The sequence below is a fragment of the Hyla sarda genome, chromosome 5 (assembly GCF_029499605.1).
Source record: "Hyla sarda isolate aHylSar1 chromosome 5, aHylSar1.hap1, whole genome shotgun sequence".
In the NCBI taxonomy this organism is placed as follows: Eukaryota; Metazoa; Chordata; class Amphibia; order Anura; family Hylidae; genus Hyla; species Hyla sarda.
In genome coordinates, this window is record NC_079193.1 from 98,933,681 (window position 1) to 98,954,586 (window position 20,906).

A 20,906-nucleotide genomic window follows, 5' to 3' on the forward strand; every position below is an offset into this window, starting at 1 on the left:
ATTCTGCACACTTATCATTGTTGACATTCCTGCAGATCATGCAGCGGGGGGGGGGATGGGTGGTGGTGGTGGTGGTGGACGGGACTTAAAGGAGTACTCTGGTGGGGGGGGGGGGGGAAAATGTCTAAATCAACTGGTGCCAGAAAGTTAAACAGATTTGTAAATTACTTCTATTTAAGAATCTTAGTCCTTCCACTACTTATCAGCTGCTGTATACTACAAAGGAAGTTGTATTTTTTGGGATTTCTTTTCAGTCTTACCACAGTGTTCTCTGCTGACACCTCTGTCCATGTCAGGAGTAGAAGTGAATCCCCATAGCAAACCTCTCCTGCTCTGGAGAGTTGCTCATATGGACAGAGGTTTCAGCAAAGAACACTGTGGTCAGACTGAAAAGAATTCCAAAAAGAAATACAACTTCCTGTGGAGCATACAGCAGCTGATAAGTACTGGAAGGATTAAGATTTTTAAATAGAAGTAATTTACAAATCTGTTTAACTTTGTGGCACCAGTTGATTGTGAAATGTGTTTTCCACTGGAGTACCCCTTCAATGGTTTTAAGGTCTACAAATAATGAATTGTAGATGGTTTGTCTGTGTATCAGGTAATCCTAAACTAAAACCTGTTACAATACATAACTTGTGGATTTTAGCCTCCCAATAAAATTGTAAGGAAAAATATGCAACAAATCCACAAACCATACATGGCAGAAATGTTACATGTGTGGATAATCCCTACTGCAGGTCAGTTTCCACATAGAAACAATGTGAAGCATGTGGATAATCTGTCCCATGTGAACGTACCCTTAGGCTATGTTCACATGGCAGAATGTCTGCACAGAGATTCTCCATGCAGACTTTCCGGACACTGCGGGCGCTGGCATCATATGCACAGGAAAGCACCATCTCATAGATGGCTATGCATTCTGTTGGGCTCTGCACAGAGAATGAAAGGGTTCACTGTTTGTGCGGACACGGAAGATGGAATTCCTGTGCCTGAAACATCCGGCACTTAAATTCTGCCGTGTGCACAGAGCGGAATATCCATTCCTGATTCCAATGCGGTTTGACCCCCAACTGGTTTATTGGTAGAATGTTCTAGAGCAAATGTCATCAATGTTTATTGTTGTTGTTTTTTTTCCCAGGAAACCTCATTTAAGTTGAGGATAGGCACAATAAGGGGTAGTCTAGAATGGGGAAATGTTTTTTCAAATAAACTAATTCCAGAAAATTAAACCCCTTTAAACAAGCAAGTCCAGCTCGCCTATTTAGGGCCGGCTGCGGCACGGATAGTTTAGGATTACACCCCAAGGCAGAAAAAGTCCGGTGCAGCAATGTAGCATACACATTTGTGGATTTATTCCATGAACAACACACAAGAGGATGATAAAACCACAAGTGATGCATTTCGGGTATAGCACACCCTTAGTTGGACAAGTCGACTAAGGGGGTGCTACACCTAAAACGTGCCATTTCCTGCGCCACCATACTGTTATGGTTTTATTCCATGAACAACACACGTTTTTATGCTTCATTGCTGCACTGGACTTTCTTTTTGTTCTACGGAAAATCAAACGGACTTGTAACTTTCATCTATTTAAAAAAAAAAAATCAATGATTCCAGTATTTATCAGCTGATTTATGCCCTGGAGGAAGTCATGTAGATCTCCAGTCTGGACCAGATTAGGAGCAATCCCCCAGAGCAAGCCTCTCCTGCTCTGAACTTAAAGGGGTACTCCGCTGCTCAAACTGTTACGAACACTGGAGCCAGTGCCGGGTGCTTGTGATGTCATAGCCCCTCATGACGTCACACCCCGCCCCCTCAATGCAAGTCTATGGGAGGGGGCGTGACACGCCCCCTCCCATAGACTTGCATTGAGGGGGTGGGGCTATGACGTCACGAGCACCCAGTTTCAGCATTCGGAACAGTTTTTTTCAAACGCTGAGCAACAGCGTACCCCTTTAATAGCCATTTAACAATGGTAAAAGAAATTTTTGCCCCTTCTAGTATAGGGGTACTCCGGTGAAAACCTTTTTTCTTTTAAATCAACTGGTGGCAGAAAGTTAAACATATTTGTAAATTACTTCTATTAAAAAAATCTTAATCCTTCCTGTAGGGATCGACCGATTATCGGTATGGCCGATATTATCGGCCGATAATCACGATTTTGGGCATTATCGGTATCGGCAATTACCTTGCAGATAATCCACCGCACTGCGACCGTGTCGCACCCCCCACCGGAGTGTTGTACCGGTCGGGCCCCTCCCCCACCCTCCGAGTCAATAAAAATTTTTTAACTTACCCGTAATGGGGGTGGTCCGGGCCAACCATCCTTCCTGTAGTGTCCGGTGACATTCCGGGTGGAAAGTGAACCGATCCAGGCTGTCCTCCTTCTCCGGGGGTGCTCTTCCCACTCCGGGCAGGCTCCGGCCTAGTACGCTGCATAGACGCCGCTACGCCGTGACGTCAGGTGCGTCGCTGCGCACGGGCATCACTGCGCAGCGGCGTCTATGCTGCGTTACTAGGCCGGAGCCTGCCTGGAGTGGAGAAGATGACCCCCGGAGAAGGACAGCCCGGACCGGTTCACCCTCCACCCGGAATGCTGCCGGACACTACAGGAAGTATGGATCGCCCGGACCACCCTGACAGGTAGGGGGAGAGACGCGGGTGGTGGTGGCGGCCTATGGCACCGCAAAAGCCACTGCAGTGCATTGATTTATAGCGCCCGCTTTAAATCAATGATCTATAGCGGTGTCGTGGGGGGATAAATAGCCGATAACTTATACCGGAATATTGGTATAAGTTATCGGCTATCGACCCTAACCTCCACCGATTATCGGTATCTGCCCTAAAAAAACGATATCGGTCGATTCCTACCTTCCTGTACTTATTAGCTGCTGAATACTACAGAGGAAATTCTTTTCTTTTTGGAATGCTCTCTGATGACATCACGAGCACAGTTCTCTCTGCTGACGTTATAATAAAAATAATAATAATAATGTTTATTTATTGTTGTCCTTAGTGGGATTTGAACCCAAGTCCCCAGCACTGCAAGGCAGCAGTGCTCACCACTGAGCTGCCATGCTGCCATTAGCGTACATCTGCTATGCACGGTTGCTAAAATCGACAGATGTCAGCAGAGAGCACTGTGCTCGTGATGTCATCAGTGTTCCAAAAAGAAAGGAATTTCCTCTGTAGCATTCAGCAGCTAATATGTACTGGAAGGATTAAGATTTTTTAATAGAAGTAAATTATAAATATGTTTAACTTTCTGCCACCAGTTGATTTAAAAGAAAAAAGCTTTTCACCGGAGTACCCCTTTAAGTTTTTTTTGGGTGGATCTCCTCATTAGTACTACTGGCACTACATGATCTGGTGATGATCTTGTCAAAGAAGAGGCTGAGTTCACACCACGTTTTTGCAAAACAGTTCCCGTATACGTTTCAATGTGAAAACCGTACGGAACTGTATTGAAAGCTGTATGCCAAACGATGCATCCGGTTGTGTCCGTTTTGCATCTTGTACGGTTTTGTCCGTTTTTTTTTTCTGTACCCAAAACCGTAGCCTACCACGGTTTTTGGTCCAGGTGAAAAAACGTATGAAAACCGTATAAGTTTTTTTAAACATTGGAGTCAATGGGAACCGTACAGAACCGTATGTGCGTATGGTTCCATCCGGTTTGCACCTTGCGCTTTTTGACACCGAAAGTTTATTTTTTTTTTCTTGGAATTTCAATCAAATAAGTGAAACTTTATTCATAATGGAGTGAAAAGTTTAAAACGTATACTTTATTTTTTTTTTTCTTAAAAACGGATGCAACCTGACATCATTTTATTTCAAACCGTATGCGGGTTAAAATTTGTACACACGTTTTGATACAATTTAGTCCAGTTTTGAGGAATTAGTTTTTTCATCAAAAACGGGAACTGTATTGCAATAACGTGGTGTGAACCCAGCCTGACAAGCAGAGAAGAAATTACATAGGTGCGGAGTTATGCACAATCGGGGAGATTTATCAAAACCTGAGCATAGAAAAAGTTGACCAGTTGCCCATAGCAACCAATCAGAGGGAGTCTCTTTCATTTTCGAAAAGGTCTTTGAAAGCTAAAAAAAAAAAAATCAGATATTGGCAACTGGTCAACTTTGTCTTTACGCAGGTTTTGATAAATCTTCCCCTGGGTGTGTAGTTTGGGGAAGCGAGACTGCACTGTGCTGGATTACAAAGTCTGGAGTACCAACATGCAGCTACTAGAGATGAGCGAACTTACAGTAAATTTGATTCGTCACGAACTTCTCGGCTCGGCAGTTTGACTTATCCTGCATAAATTAGTTCAGCTTTCAGGTGCTCCCGTGGGCTGGAAGAGGTGGATACAGTCCAAGAAGACTCTTTCCTTGGACTGTATCCACCTTTTCCAGCCCACCGGAGCACCTGAAAGCTAAACTAATATATGCAGGATAAGTAATTAACTGCCGAGCCGAGAAGTTCGTGACGAATCAAATTTACTGTAAGTTCGCTCATCTCTAGCAGCTACCCATCCACATTCTGGCAATTCAGAATAGAAAAAAAAGGTGATAGGGTGATAAAATTATATTTATTTTTTAAATTAAGTCAATGGGACTCTACCGATTCAGTTTTAGTTTTTCAATCCCAGTGAGTTCAGGAGATAACCCTATTGTTACAGTCTATTGTATTATGATTGTTTATCTATGGCAGTGTTTCCCAACCAGGGTGCCTCCAGGTGTTGCTAAACTACAACTCCCAGCATGCCCGGACAGCCTTTGGCTGTCCTGCCATGCTGGGAGTTGTAGTTTAGCAACACCTGGAGGCACCCTGGTTGGGAAACACTGATCTATGGACTGTTTTTTTTTTTTTTTTTTCTTTATGACTAGGATAGGAGTAATTGTGGGTAAAATAACTGTTAGCCGGCATGAAAAGTTCTTCTGTGTATATATATATATATATATATATATATATATATATATATATATATATATAGTGTTAGCCCATTCTATATACATACATACATACATATACATACATATATATATATATATATATATATATACATATATACATATACATACATACAGTTGACACTGTCTCTGCTGTGTTCTTTTACTGCTCCTAATTGCCGAACAGCAGTTTGCTACTGTGTTTAGTGCACTTGCATATGGCAGCATATTCAATTGAATGTAAAGGCATAGGCTAGCACCATAGACTTCTGGCTTCGGCTTACCCCTCCCCATAGAGACATGAACATTCAGTGGGGAGAGAGAACTGTCAACTGAACATTTAGCTAACAGTTATTGAACGCGTATGGCCATCATTTTATGGATATGACCTCAATTTACAAGCAAATCCCAATAAAACTGGTACTAGATCTGGAAGGGTTATGTATTAAAATTATTGGCTGTTAAATCAAAAACAGTTATTGTTACAATATAGATTATCGGCAGGTCCGTGTAGAGTAATGCACAATGCTACAGATACCATTTCTCTTTGCCAAAAGAAAATCAGTCTCGATTTTGTGGCGTATGAAACAAGTTGTTACATTCCACATGTTTAGGTCCACTAAATGGTTCTCGGCTTTCTACTTTAAAGGGGCACTCCGGTGGGAAACTTTTTTTCTTTCTTTTTTTTTTTAATCAACTGGTGCCAGAAAGTTAAACAGATTTGCAAATGACTTCTATTCAAAAATCTTTATCCTTCCAGTACTTATTAGCGGCAGAGGGAATTTATTTTCTTTTGGGATTTATTTTCTGTCACGGCCACAGTGCTCTCTGCTGACACCTCAGTCCATTTTAGGAACTGTCCAGAGCAGCATATGTTTGCTATGGGGATTTTCTCCAGCTCTGGACAGTTCCTGACATGGACAGAGGTGTCAGCAGGGAGCACTGTGGTTATGACAGAAATGAAATCCAAAAGGAGAAGAATATCCTCTGTTGTATACAGCTGCTAATAAGTACTGGAAGGATAAAGATTTTTTTAATAGAAGTGATTTACAAATCTGTTTAACTTTCTGGCATCAGTTGATTTAAAAAAATTAAAATAAAAAATTTCCACCGGAGTTCCCCTTTTTAAGCATTAAACAGTTTTAGTGAATATGGCCCATTATGTGTAGTCTTATATTTCACTATTGGCTTCCAGCTACCATTTGGCTGCAACATTATTGGGGAAGGTAAAAAAAGAAGAAAAAAATGCAACAAAGACAGGAAGATTTTTCCTAAAAAATAAAAAATAAAAGCTGTGTGTGAAATCGCACTGGTGTCATACACAGTAGTTTGCAGTGTCTCTCTCTTACATCTTTCATAGTTTCATGTGAAATGTTTTTTTTTCTTTTTCTATTCAGAGTTTTCCTATTTTTTAATACATTGCCTTAAAATAAAATAAAAACTAGTCCGATAGCTGTAGCTTTCCCCTGCTCGGCCTTGTGCTCTTGTATGTGGCTCAGCTTGTTCCCGGAGGATAGGTGTCGAATTCCTGCGTTATTTGCCTGTATCCACACACATGGTGTGTTAATGCCTCATGTTACCGGCCTTTGCTCCAGGGACTCCCGCTGTAGTGTCATTACTGGATTTACTGTCATTGTTATTGCCACATTGAGTGCCAGACTGAAGGTACAAAAGGCAATTGTGTGAAGATCAACAGCAAATTAACAGCCATGTATATCCTTGAAATGTGATTTGTAATGAAACCTAAGGGGGCACTCGAAAGAGCAGTCGCCATGTTCTCTCGCTTCTGCGCTGTTCTAAAAATAATTACCAAGCCATCTCCGTGATTTGAGAAGGAGGTCATTGTAGCCGCTCTCCATCAGCCGGCCTAATGTCCTCCCATTTTCCATGTGATTATGGCAGCACATATTGATGGCCTGTGGGATCTCCAGTCCTGCTTGTTGTCCACAGTGTGCACTTACTCCTAGGTAAGTATTTCACCCTTCGCTTCCCAGGATAGATCGGCTTAGCATTTTGTGATTTTATAGTAAAGTCACTTTGGGTTTCCAGTAGGTAGAGGACACTTGTCATTCCGGCTGTACTTGTTCTGCTGCCATTGGAAAGATCAAATCCATATAGAGCAGATCATGCAGCAGGAGTGGTGCCGTGTGATGGATTACATCAATACTGCCAGGTTTTATTTCCAAATGTCACAGCTTGTTTCTGTATTCTGGGCTGTTGTAGTCGATCTGCTTATGTGTAAGGTGAATAGGTCCACCATATCCTGACATTGTGCTTATAAAATCTTGGTAAGCCTTTTGTTTAAATCTGTGTTCTGCCCTCCATTTAGGATTAAAAAGATTGTTGGACAATGGTTACCAAGGAAAGGGAACCTGGCACTGTATAAACGTATTCCAATCTGCAGGCAACATGCTATAGAGCAGGAGGAGCTGAGCAGATATATATAATAAAAAAAATATATATATATGTGTGTGTGTGTATATATATTTGTATATGTGTGTGTGTGTGTGTGTGTATATATATATGTATATGTGTGTGTATATATGTGTGTGTATGTATATATATATATATATACATACATACATACATACAATGGCCTCAACATACAATAGTTTCAACATACAATGGTCTTATCTGGACCGTCGTAACTTGAAACCAGACTCAACATACAATGCTACGGACATTCCACAACTGGAGGAACTGACCAATCAGAATGGGCATTTTACTGGTAAATCACCTCTATTACTGAAGTACAAGCACTAAATGGCTGTCAGGTAGCGCCCCCTACAGTACAGGAAGGAACTAAAAGTTCTGTACTACTCCTTACCTGTGCCAGGGTTAGCTGCTCCTTTGGACACCAAGTAAGGGCGGCTCCATTTGGGACACTGTGTGTACTGTATAGGACCCTGAAGAAGCTCCTGTCCTCCATTAAACCATTGTTTCCCAACCCGGGTGCCTCCAGCTGTTGCAAAACTACAACTCCCAGCATGCCCGGACAGCCGTTGGCTGTCCTGGCATGCTGGGAGTTGTAGTTTTGCAACAGCTGGAGGCACCCTGGTTGGGAAACACTGACATAGACAGTGATTTACAGATCCCAGCAGATCTTTATTACTTTTATATGTAAGGATTTGCTTTATCTATATTAGTTATCTACTTATTTTTCTTTAATCCTCACCTTTTCCTATTTTTGGATGACATTTTGGTGGCTTCAGAACATATTTCCAGCTTTCCATAAAGTTATGGTCTCAACATACAATGGTTTCAACATACAATGGTCGTCCTGGAACCGATTAATATTGTAACTTGAGGGACCACTGTAGTTATGTAGAACAAAAGTTCCAGAATGTATTCATGTCAGCATCTTCTTATTCTGGACGAAGTAGTCCTGTGGGTGGCCCAACTCAATAACTGAAAGCTACTGAATTGCGCCTTGATATTCCATCTCAGTGGGGATGCTGGGAGTTGGTTTTGCAACAGCTGGAGGCACCCTTGTTGGGAAACAGTGTTCTAAACATATTACTCTACACTGATCTCCCCCCAGTACTGTGCAGAATAGTATTCAATTAGGGCATGAACTGGCAAATCAAATGCCATACCCATGTTGTGGTCTTGGAACAGGAGAGGGTTTTACACTAGGCATAGATTTGGTAAAGTAGAGTAAACAATGGTTTTAGTCTTCAGAACTTTTGCAAAGGCATCTGGGAATGAAGGAAGTTCTATAATTTGTTGATGTAACATAACCGTGACTGATGAATTATAAGAGGCATTTTTAGTCATGGCAGACGGCACATGCCCGTATTGTTTTATATGAGGAAAGGAATCTCCTAATGCTTTCCTCCAAATGTATAAATAGCCCCTGTAAATTTTCATTGGCATAGTTTCTAATAAGTAGGGCTGGCCAGAGACCATCAGACGTCCTACTGTTTGGCAACCAAGTGCTAGCTGGCAAAATGCTGGCATTAACCTATATCCATGCACACACAAAAAAAAGTAGTCCTTCTTACATCATAATACTGTATTTAGCAATAAGTCACCTGACTGCTTGATAAACTTTATGCCAGCCATGGGCTAGAAAATAATCAAACACATTTGTGAAATATATTAAAGGGGTTTTCGGTCCCTTTTTGGGTAGCAGGAAAGAGCAGAATTAAGATAATCCCTCTGAACAGAAGTGTATGGTGATCTCACCATTCATTGTGCATGGACTGCGGTAGCCAGTCACTGGCCTCAGGGGTCCCTTGCAGGAGATAGTGTTATACATAGCAAACTGAATACAATATGCAGTAAAGCTCCCAATATATCAAGAGTTAAAAATGAGATCTCTGCTGCGATCTGCCTAGACCCAAGCCTTTATCTATCACACGGGGGCATCACGTGTGTCTAGAGCAGAGGTGGGGAACCTCTTCTTAACTGCAGGCCATTTGGATAGTTATGCGATCACTCACAGGCTGTAAAAAATTATCAACTTTAAAATGAACCGCTATATTTGGTCACACATTTAGGGTAGAGTCACACACAGCGCGTCCGAAATATTTCACGCTGCGAGAAATCTGCTAGGCAGCAGGAAATACACTAAGTATGCGCTATGTACAGACACACAGGGCTTTTCCTGCCACAGCCCTGTGTGTGCAATAAGGTTTGGAGGCAGCCCCCGTGTCAGTTATCTATGATAAAAGAGAAAGAGGTGGAATGAGGGTTAGGGCAGGACACCAGCCTTATGGTTGGCCTCTCACCTTGTAGTGGATAAATTGCGCTTATCGCCCCTAGATAGGGGTACAGTCAGAAGCTTGGTCGGAATGAACTGCGAAGCCTATTGGGTCACAGGAATGGGGAACCCACTCCTGTTCAGTGAAGTAAATATGAAGAGCAAAATTCGACCCATACGTCAGGCGCTGTTCCAATTTCCAAGTAAAATAGATGTAGCCAAAGCAATATGGCGGTTAAAGTGCCAGCAGGCATTATATTTATTTGAGTAAGAACCAATGACGTGTTTCGGAGGTGGAACCCTCCTTCCTTAGATTTCCAATCTGAGGAAGGAGGGTTCCACCTCCGAAACGCATCATTGGTTCTTACTCAAATAAATATAGTGTCTGCTGGCACTTTAACCGCCATATTGCTTTGACTACATTTATTTTACCTTGGAAATTGGAGCAGTTTCTGGCGTATGGGTCGAATTTTGCTCTTCATATCTACTCCCCTGTCAGTTATGTCAGTGCGCTCAGTCCGCTTCCAAACCTTACTGCATACACAGGGCTGTGGCAGGGAAAGCCCTGTGTGTCTGCTCATAGCGCATATGCAGTGTATTTCCCGCTGCCTGACAGATTTCTTGCAGCCCGAAATATGCTGTGGAAGCGTGGAGTGTGACCCTTCCCTTTTTTAAAGTGCATCTATCACCTTCCAAGGTACAGATGTGCTGGCACCATCAGTTTGGGCATATTGAGAACAGGCTGTACATTCTTGCTTCCTTAGCCCACAGCTTGTAAACTTCTATCCGCACTGTCTTGGCCATGCGCTGGAGGTTCCCCACTCCTGGTCTAGAGGAAAGAAGGTTTCTTCATCATCATTGAAGGCCGTTCTTTACTGTAAGTAGTGAGACGATAGAACTGTCAGAAAGTCGTCATGGCACAAAGTTCAAAAGGGTCCGGGATATAATTAAAGGGGTACTCCGCTGCTCAGCGTTTGGAACAAACTGTTCCGAACGCTGGAGTCGGCGCCGGGAGCTCGTGACTCCATAGCCCCTCCCCCTCATGTCACACCTCGCCCCCTCAATGCAAGTCTATGGGAGGGGGCGTGACAGCCGTCACGCCCCCTCCCATAGACTTGCATTGAGGGGGCGAGCGTGACGTCATGAAGGGGTGGAGCTATGACGTCACGAGCTCCCAGCTCCAGCGTTTGGAACAGTTTGTTCCAAACACTGAGCGGCGAGCGTACCCCTTTTAAGATTCTGGAGAATGGTCATTGATCCAGAGATTTATTCTGATTATTTGGCTTCTATCTCATGGGAGTTTTTCAGCCTTTTATGGTGTCGCCCTACACACTTAGGACATAATTGAGATCCCGTGTGTATTTGTAGATTTGTGGGTAGCCTTTATGAGATGAGAGGTGATTTTTACCTATAAATTGGGGTGTAGCAAGGAGTTAGATTCCGGAGGCAGAAGAAATCCCTCTTCCTGCATGTGTTTTGGCATAGGCATATTCTTCTGATGTCACCACCATCTTGGGGTCTCTTGACAGTAGTAGTCACTAGTACTAGGCTTCCAGTTGTGTATTTTGTGCTGCCATTTAGTTGTAAAGTAGCTGTATTACATATTGTACTATACAAGCCATGTGCTAGTGCTAATAGTGTCCTAGATTTCACACCTTTATAACTAGGCCTTGGATAGATCTCTCTACTAGAGAAACTGGTTCAGGGAGTGTTATACTGTAGGAGTAAAGGTACTACCTGCCGAAGCCATGTGCAGTTACACCCACATCTATTGAGCATTGAATGTTTTCTTCGCTTGTGCTCATAAATAACTGTTTATTTGGGCCCTTGGTTTCCTGTTGGATTTTTTACGTGAAGTATTTGTAGAAATAGTTTTATATTTGTCACTTTTACACTATACTAAAACTCCAGCTTCAGGCTTTTGTGTACAGACTTGTCTGACTTGTTACCTTGCTGCTCCCCCCACCGGTGTAATTCAGATACATGTTTCAGAAATAAATGCGTTATTAGGGTAGCGTCAAACATGCCGTATTTGCTGCTGTGTATTTTCCTACCCATTGAAGTCAAATGTACAAAATACGGCACATGTGATGTGAAGCTTTACTATCTAGCTACACTGTAGGTTACTACAGACTGCATACAAAGTTGAGGAATAGGCCAGCGCTTGCTTCATAAAGTTATAAATCTTCTTTATGGAATATTTGTGTTTAATTCTTTGAATTCATGTCTCCTTAGGCCGCATACACACGGCAGAATTTCGGCACTGAATTCTGCAGGAGTTTATAGCCAATACAGGTCGTTGGGATTCTGCCCTCCCATTCACACATCATAATTTCTGCTGCAGGAATTGGCTGTAAACTCAAGCAGAATTCAGTGCAGAAATTCTGCCATGTGAAATCGGCCTTAAAGGGGTACTCCGGGTATTTTCATTTTTTTTATATCAACTGGCTCCAGAAAGTTAAACAGATTTGTAAATTACTTCTATTAAAAAATCTTAATCCTTCCAGTAGTTATCAGCTGCTGAAGTTAAGTTCTTTTCTGTCTGACCACAGTGCTCTCTGCTGACACCTCTGCTTGTCTCAGGAACTGTCCAGAGTAGCAGCATAGCAGCAAATCTCCATAGCAAACCTCTAATGCTTCGGACAGTTTCTGAGACAAGCAGAGGTGTCAGCAGAGAGCACAGTTGTCAGAAAGAAAATAACTCCAATTCAGCAGCTGATAACTCCTAAACAAAGAGGGAATGGCAGGAAGACACAAGCTCAGCACTTCACAGAATTGTGTGTAGAGGAGAAGAGCTCTAAGAGAAGAACAAATGTCCTGTTAATATACTGTAGACTTTACCTGGATGGAAGCTATAACATTTGGGTTTAATTTAACTGAATCTACAACAAAATGTCTTTAATGTGTATAGATTATAATTATATGTTTATCTTGTTTCCTATGTAGCGCTGGTCCAAAAGGAGACAATATCTACGAATGGAGATCAACTATCCTGGGTCCTCCTGGCTCGGTCTATGAAGGGGGTGTATTTTTCCTTGACATCACATTCACTCCTGAATACCCTTTTAAACCTCCAAAGGTATGTGGATCCCCCCCCCCCCCCCCCCAGGCATATTGTGTCTGCTATACTTATAGTGCTACAGTGGCATTTGATTTTCAGTTGCCTTATGTTGCCCATAGACATTAGATATTTGTTATTTGGATTTATTTATGGGCTCACTTTGTTGAGATTTCTCTGGGAGATTCACTTAAAGGTGTACTCTGGTGGAAAACTTTTTTTTTTTTTTAAATCAACTGGTGCCAGAAAGTTAAAGGGATATTCCAGGCAAAACCTTTTTTTTATATATATATCAACTGGCTCCGGATAGTTAAACAGATTTGTAAATTACTTCTATTAAAAAATCTTAATCCTTCCAATAGTTATTAGCTTCTGAAGTTTTCTGTCTAACTGCTCAATGATGATGTCACGTCCCGGGAGCTGTGAATGATGGAGAGAATATCCCCATAGGAACTGCACAGCTCCCGGGAAATTATTTTCTTTTTATGAACACAGAGCTCTCTGCTGACATCATGACCACAGTGCTCTCTTCTGACATCTCTGTCCATTTTAGCAACTGTCCAGAACAGCATATGTTTGCTATGGGGATTTTCTTCTACTCTGGACAGTTCTTAAAATGGACAGAGGTGTCAGCAGAGAGCACTGTGGTCATGATGTCAGCAGAGAGCTCTGTATTTCAAAAAGAAAATCATTTCTTCTGTAGTATTCAGCATCTAATAAGTTCCAGAAGGATTAAGATTTTTTTTTATAGAAGTAATTTACAAATCTGTTTAACTTTCTTTTTTGATTTAAAAAAAAAAAAAAAGCATTTCACCGGGGTACCCCTTTAAAAGGATTAGTAATATTTCAGTAATATTCCTGTTAGTTTTAGGGCTTGTTCACTCTGTGGAGATTCAGCAGATGTGTTCTGCCTCATAGATGGCAATGCAGTCCGGCTGAATTCCACCCAAAGAATCAACGTGTTCATTCTTTAGGCGGACATACTTTCCACTGGCAGAATTTCTCCGTGGCAATTTCACAGTTTGAACAGAGCAGCAGAATCCCGATCTCCACTGGGGTCTTCCTTGTGGTCTATTAATCACCTTGGCCGATGATAAGCTGAGCTCAGTGTGATGTATTAGGCCCGACCCTGGTCTTCTGCCTATTGCTGATTTCCACATCCAAATCAGTGTGGTTTTGTATTACAAAAAATATTTTTCAACTTTATTGGGAAATTTCGCACCAAACCAAAAAATCTGCAGGTTTTTCAGAAACTAATATTTAAGCACTAAATAAATGCGACCTGTTGCTTTTCTGAGTTCCTGCATGGATGTAAAACTGCACAGATTTTGAGGCAGAATTTTCGGCCTCTTTATTTTTCCGTGTGGACAAGCCCAGCAGCTAAAGTGATTCACAAATAGATGTAAATGTCTTCAGAGGGGGAAATAAAGCAGCCCCCTGGGACACTTTTGTGATTCAGGTCATGTTAGTTGGCTTAGGCTGTCAGCAATGTGTAAAGACAGCACACAATAGAGAGCAACTTCCAGCATTACAAGGTGTGTGCTCATAGGACATGAATATCCAACTGTGTATCATGAGGGGTTAAAGCCGTATTCACCATGCATTGTAATACTGATTGGGTAATATTGGCTTATTCTGGGATTCCTGTTATACACGAGAGGAGATGTGGAATGGTTGTCTCTTGTTAAATTGCCTGAATAGTAGCAAATTGCATCTAAGTGCAGGTTCATTATCCACATAATACACTGTAATATGAAACAATTGTGCGCTGGAGAAAATCTTCCCCACAACAGCAAACTATCTCCTTGTATAAATATACTGACTATTCAAGCATTTGAGAGCACATTCACAGAATTATTAGATTTCCACTGCAAGCTATAAACTAGTGCTTATTTCTGGCACGGCATATTCCTATTGCCACAGTTTTTTCTTCTTCTATATATTGCTTTTTATGTTCCCTTAATAAAAAAAATTAAAAAAAACTTTTTGCAGGTTAACTAGAATATATATTTTGGAACCGGGGAGTATATTAGCATATTTTTCCTACTGGTATACAAAAGATGAATTTATATATAAAGAAAGGGGAAGAAAAAAAAAACCCTGCCTGTGTTAGGCTGGGTTCACATTACGTTTTCTCCCATACGGGAGCGCATACGGTAGGGGGGAGCTAAAACCTTGTGCTCCTGTATGTTTTCGTATGCGCTCCCGTTTGTAATTCATTTCAATGAGCCGACCGGAGTGAAACGTCGGCTCATTTTTGCCCCATATGCGCTTTTCCCCCTGACCTAAAACTGTGGTCAACCATGGTTTTAGATCCGGTTGTAAAAGCGCATACGGCGCAAAATTTTGCCAGCCGGCTCATTGAAATGAATTACATACGGGAGCGCATACAAAGGCATACGGGAGCGCAAGGTTTTAGCTCCCCCCTGCCGTATGCGCTCCCGTATGGGAGAAAACGTGATGTGAACCAGCCCTTAGGCTGGGTTCACATCACATTTTTGCCATACTGTTTTTTCAATCCGTTTTTCTAAAGAAAACCGTATGGCAAAAAAATGGATGGAACAGTATGGAGAAAAAGTAAACCATATGCGTTTTTAAATTGTTTACTGTTTTTAAAAGTGCATACAGTTCCGTCCATTTTTTTATAAAAAAAAACTAAGTTTTAGAAAATGTTGTCCATTTTTAATGGGAGGGGGTGTTGGGTGGGGACTTTAGAATGCAAATGCACATGTACAAAGTATGGAACCGTATACATGTGCGTTTCCCATTGACGTCCATGTTAAAAAAAAAAATAATAATAATAACGTATTCGGTTGCAGTACTGTCTTTAAACTGGAAACAAAACTGTGTTCATACACGGTTTTGATTACGGGAGAAAACCGTATTGCAGGCAAACCGGGTGCATACGGTTTTCAATTATTTGTCTATGTATACGGTTTTCAATACGGTTCCATACTTTTTCATTAATGAAAACGTATACAGGAAATGTACTTGAAAAACGTGATGTGAACCCACCCTTAAGAAGGCTAGGTTTATACTGCATTCAGTGCTTCCATCACAGGTATCCCGCTAAGAACACGATGCGACTTGGGGTACGTTCACACGCGTGGATTTTCGCAGCGTATTTAGCTGCGGATCCGCTGGTGAAGCCCCGCTCTATGCTGGCTTTACATGTGCCATTGCAGCGATGTGTGCGGCGTACTCGCACATCGCGGCCGCTCTCCCTGCTCTGAGCTAGGCAGAGAGCTCCCGCGATGTGTGAGCATACTGCTACTCACACAACACAGTGTGCCTGCTGGTGGCGGCATATTGCACATGTAAAGCCAGCATAGAACGGGCCTTCACCATCGGATCTGCAGCGTAAAATCGGCTGAAATCCGCGCGTGTTAACGTACCCTTATATACAGTGGAGGAGAGCAGTAGTGGTTTGCTGTGTTGTCCAGTCTCCATAAAATTGCCTATATGGCCCAAACTAAGTCACTTGCTCGGGCTACTGAAGGCATCTGCGGCCATTCATGTGGCTTACATGACCAAATAATTGTTGCTGCAAGTGCCCAGAGCAGTGTTTCCCAACCAGGGTGCCTCCAGCTGTTGCAAAACTACAACTCCCAGCATGCCCGGACAGCCGAAGGCTGTCCGGGCATGCTGGGAGTTGTAGTTTTGCAACAGCTGGAGGCACCCTGGTTGGGAAACACAGGCTCAGAAGGTGAGCTCTGCATGTTATATGCCCTAAGTGCGCTCTGTATTGAGAACGTTCCCCACTCATAGTTCAAGCATCTCTTGTTTGATCAGTCATAGCTGAGAGGAGGGGGGCCAGGGATGCTTTCAATGTAGTATTGAATGTATGTATTTGCTACATAGAGCTATAGACTCATTTTGAAAATTCAATCACATCTAATGTCCTAATACAAAGCTTGGATATTGGAGAGTTGTGTGATTGACATGTTTCTGGCCATATAGCCCTTAGTCATTATTTAATTCCCCCCCCACATGCATGACATTACATCCTAGAAAATACAACATATAAATATATACAAAATTAAATGAATATCTGATCTGTTCTCACCGCCAGTCACCTCCTCATAGTGGTTGATCATTTTTTTTTCAATGCCACAAAATCTAAAACTGCTCAAATATTCTGCATGAACATTCATAAAAAGCTGCGTTTTCAAGGGTTGATGGATGATGTAAATGCTCCTGAACACTGCCAGACAGCTCCTCTCCAACGTCTAGCATGATTTTTTTCCCCTCTTTCAACAGTAGTCAGTCAACCCTCCTTTAACCCCTTAACGACCACAGACTTAAATGTACGTCCTGGTTTGTCGGTACTTCGCGCACCAGGACGTACATTTACGTCCTGTGTATAACCGCGAGCACCGCTCCAATGGAGCGGTGCTCGCGTCATTCACGGCAGGTTCCAGCTGCTATCAGCAGCCGGGGACCCGCCGGTAATGGCCGACGATCACGGATGTCCGCCATTAACCCCTTAGATGCCGTGATCAGTACAGATCCGATCATCTGTAATGGCGGACAGAGGTCCCCTCACCTGTTTCCGTCCGTCTTCCTGCGTCTCCTGCTCTGGTCTGAGATTGATCAGACCAGAGCAGAAGATAGCCGATAATACTGATCAGTGCTATGTCCTATGCATAGCACTAAACAGTATTAGCAATCAAATGATTGCTATGAATAGTCCCCTATGGGGACATAAAAAGTGGAAAAAACAAAAAATGTAAAAATAAATAGAAAAATGTCAAAAAAAAAAATATATAAAAAGTGAAAAATCCCCTCCCCCCATAAAAAAAATTCAGTTTTCCCATTTTACCCCCCAAAAAGCGTAATACAGTGGTCCCTCAACATATGATATTAATTGGTTCCAGGAGAACCATCATATGTTGAAACCATCATATGTTGAGTACATATGTCTATGTAAAAATGGTAATTAGTTCTGGGGCCTCGGAACCATTGTATGTTGAATACATATCTTTATGGGAAACTGCTAATTGGTTCTGGGATGACCATTGTATGTGGAGTGTATGGGGAGTGTTTGACAAACCAGGGTGCCTCCAGCTGTTGCACAACTACAACTCCCAGCATGCATGTACAGCCACTGACTGTCTGGGCATGCTGGGAGTTATAGTTTTGCAACAGCTGGAGGCACACTGATAGGGAAACATTGATGTATGGGGTGTATAGTGTGTATATGTATTGTATGTGATGTGTGACATCGCATTCAGTACTGTATAGTTCTTAAATACCTTCAGGGGGGACAGAATGTCCTCCATTATGATCCTGCCGACTACAGCTCTATAGGAAAGGAAGGGGAGGGCAGCCAGCAGCTCATTGGATGCCTGCAGCAAAATGCTGCAGGCTATTGGCTATGGCTGCACTGGGGGGCGGGGCTTACACGGAGCTCACAGTGGAAGCCTGCGTGAGTTAGCAGGACAGCATGTGAGTAACAGGAGGCAGAACGGGGCACATTAAACAACTGTCAGTTGCTGAAGTTGTCAGCGCTGTCAGATAGCTGTTTGTACGATGGCCCCGACACACAGCAGCATCATATGTCGATGCTGCCTTCAACATACGATGGGCTCTGAGAGGCCATCATATGTTGAAATGATCATATGTCGGAGCCATCATAAGTCGGGGGGTCACTGTATTTATTTTTTATAAACATATTTGGTATCACCGCGTGCGTAAATGTCCGAACTATCAAACTAGAATGTTAATAATCCCGTACGATGAACGGGGTAAACATTAAAAATTAAAAGTTTAAAAATGCAGCTTTTTTGTCACATTTTATTCCAAAAAAAAAATAATAAAAAATTGTCTAAAAGTTTTATATATGTGGTATTGATAAAATGTACAGATGACGGCGCAAAAAATGAGCCCTAAAACCGCCCTATATACGGAAAAATGAAAAAGTTATAGGTGGCCAAAATAGGGCGATTTTAGATTACTGATTTTGTACAAAAAGTTTTAGATTATTTTTTTTTTAAGCGGTACAAAAATATAAAAGTATTTAGACATGGGTATCATTTTAATCATATTGACCCACAGAATAAAGAAAACTTGTCATTTTTACCGTAAATTGTATAGTGTGAAAACAAAACCCTCCAAAATGTGCAAAATTGTGGTTTTCATTAAAATTTCCTGCCTAAAAAAATATTTTTTTGGGGGTTCGCCGTACATTTTATGGTAAAATTAGAGGTTCCATTACAAAGTACAATTAGTCACATAAAAAACAAGTCCTTATATGGGTCTGTAGATGGAAATATAAGAGTTATGGATTTTAGAAGGCGAGGAGGAAAAAACAAAAACTCTAAAATAAAATTGGCCTGGTCCTTAAGGTGAAAATGGGCTTGGTCCTTAAAGGACATCTGCAGCGCTGGTACTTAAAAAAAAAAGTTTACCTCATCTGATAGCTCATTAAAAGACATTTCCAAAGATACCTCATTTGTCCAAAACGGTCCAGCCGTTTGCTGGTAATTGCCACCCAAAGCAGTAAGCAGCCATGTCATAAAGACTACATTTCCCATGACCCCCTGCGCCTGCTTCCTATGAGCTGCTGCTCTCCCACCCCCTCCTCTCCCCCCCCCCCCCAAGGAAATTATAATAAATTATAATAAAGTGACTCCCACAGCTCCTTCCCTTGTGGTTATCCCCTCCCATCCTCGCCACATGTTCTCCCCTGTCCAATAGGAGAGCCGGCTGCGGCTGCCTGGAAAACAGCTTACATAGCTATAATGTACAGTGTGGAGTTGCAGGGGTGCCTCCAGCTGTTGCAAAACTACAATTTCCAGCATGTCTGGACAGCCAACGGCTATCAGGGCATGCTGGGAGTTGTAGTTTTGCAACAGCTGGAGGTGCTCTGGTTAGGAAACGCTGGTATAGATTATGGTGCAACATTTAGGGACTGAGGACAGGGGGACAATGTGGACTTATGGACCTCTCAGCAGCAGTGACCCACAGGAATGCTATGCTTTCTCTCAGCAGCACACTGCTGTAAACTTTATTCCAAGAGGCCAGTGAGAAAAGGGACACACAGTACAATAGCTAACATGGTTGTGAGAGGCAGGCACATAAAGGGTTACTGCTTTCACTGACTGCAGCACCTGGGCAGATGTCACCACGGAGACCGAGGGGGGAGGAGGGGGGAGCCGGCCATGCTGAAGCTGATTGCAGACACAGGCTCTGTTTCTGCTCACATCCAAACAGCTCAGCTCACAGCCCTGAAACTCCCCTACTGTGTGCTCAGCCAATTGGAGCAGAGCACATAGCCTAATGAATATGTATGAGTTTGGAGAAGCTGCAGGGGGAGTGAAGGATCCTGGGAGTTTGTGACGTAGCGTCGACCTAGCTGACAGCCCCATAGGGAATAACAGGTAGACGCTACTCACATTAGAGCCTCAGGCAGCAACTTCCTGTGACAGCAAAGCAGCTAAACTGTGCAGAAAAGGTAATGGAGCACAATTAGTAAGTTGCATAACTTCTTATTTAATGATATTAGAGCACTACAGTTGTCCTTTAAGGGGTTAAATGGGGTTGTCCAGGAATAAAAAAAATAGCAAATTTCTTCTTGTGTCTGTCCTCAGGTTGTGAGTGGTATTAAATCTTGTCTCTATTAAAGAGGTGCTCAGTCCTTGGATATCTCGTCCCCTATCCAAAGGATTGATACAGAAAATATAGTCGAGGATTGTTACTTTTTATAGACACAATGGGGGACATGTATCAAAGATTTTACCCCTGTTTTGTGTGTATTTTTTTGCGCAAAATTTTGCGCAAGCCCTTTTTTTGCGCAATTTTTTTGCGCACGTTTTGGTAGAGCATGTCCTCCAGATGTGGCTGAATCAGGGTACCTTGGAGTGACATCTATAGTACACATGGATTTATTACCTGCGTACTTTTTTTTTTACACCAAAAATTTTGCCGCAAGAGCTGTTTTTTTTGCGCAAATATAAGCCATCTTGGACTTAACGTAGCAAGATGCTCTAAATCATTGATTCTATTTTCCAAAGAGTGGATTTAGGAGATGACTATATTTACCCGCAATTTATGAAGCTCATTGCACTTGATTGATAAATTTAGCGCTTCTGTACATAATTTAGAATTCGGGAAAAGGGGTAAACTGCTTCTACCATACACAAATAATGATACATGTCCCCCAATGACCTTTTTATTTGTTGAAACAGCAAT

At 42.2% G+C, this 20,906-nt stretch overlaps 1 protein-coding gene across 1 annotated transcript in view; it reads left to right on the forward strand.

The window, feature by feature from the left end:
- Positions 1-20,906, forward strand: part of UBE2E1 (ubiquitin conjugating enzyme E2 E1) — a 44,688-nt gene that overhangs the window by 19,470 nt on the left and 4,312 nt on the right. The window contains exon 3 of the mRNA XM_056519976.1: positions 12,602-12,734. Within this exon, the coding sequence (XP_056375951.1) occupies positions 12,602-12,734 (133 nt within the window). The remainder of the gene's footprint in view (positions 1-12,601; positions 12,735-20,906) is intronic.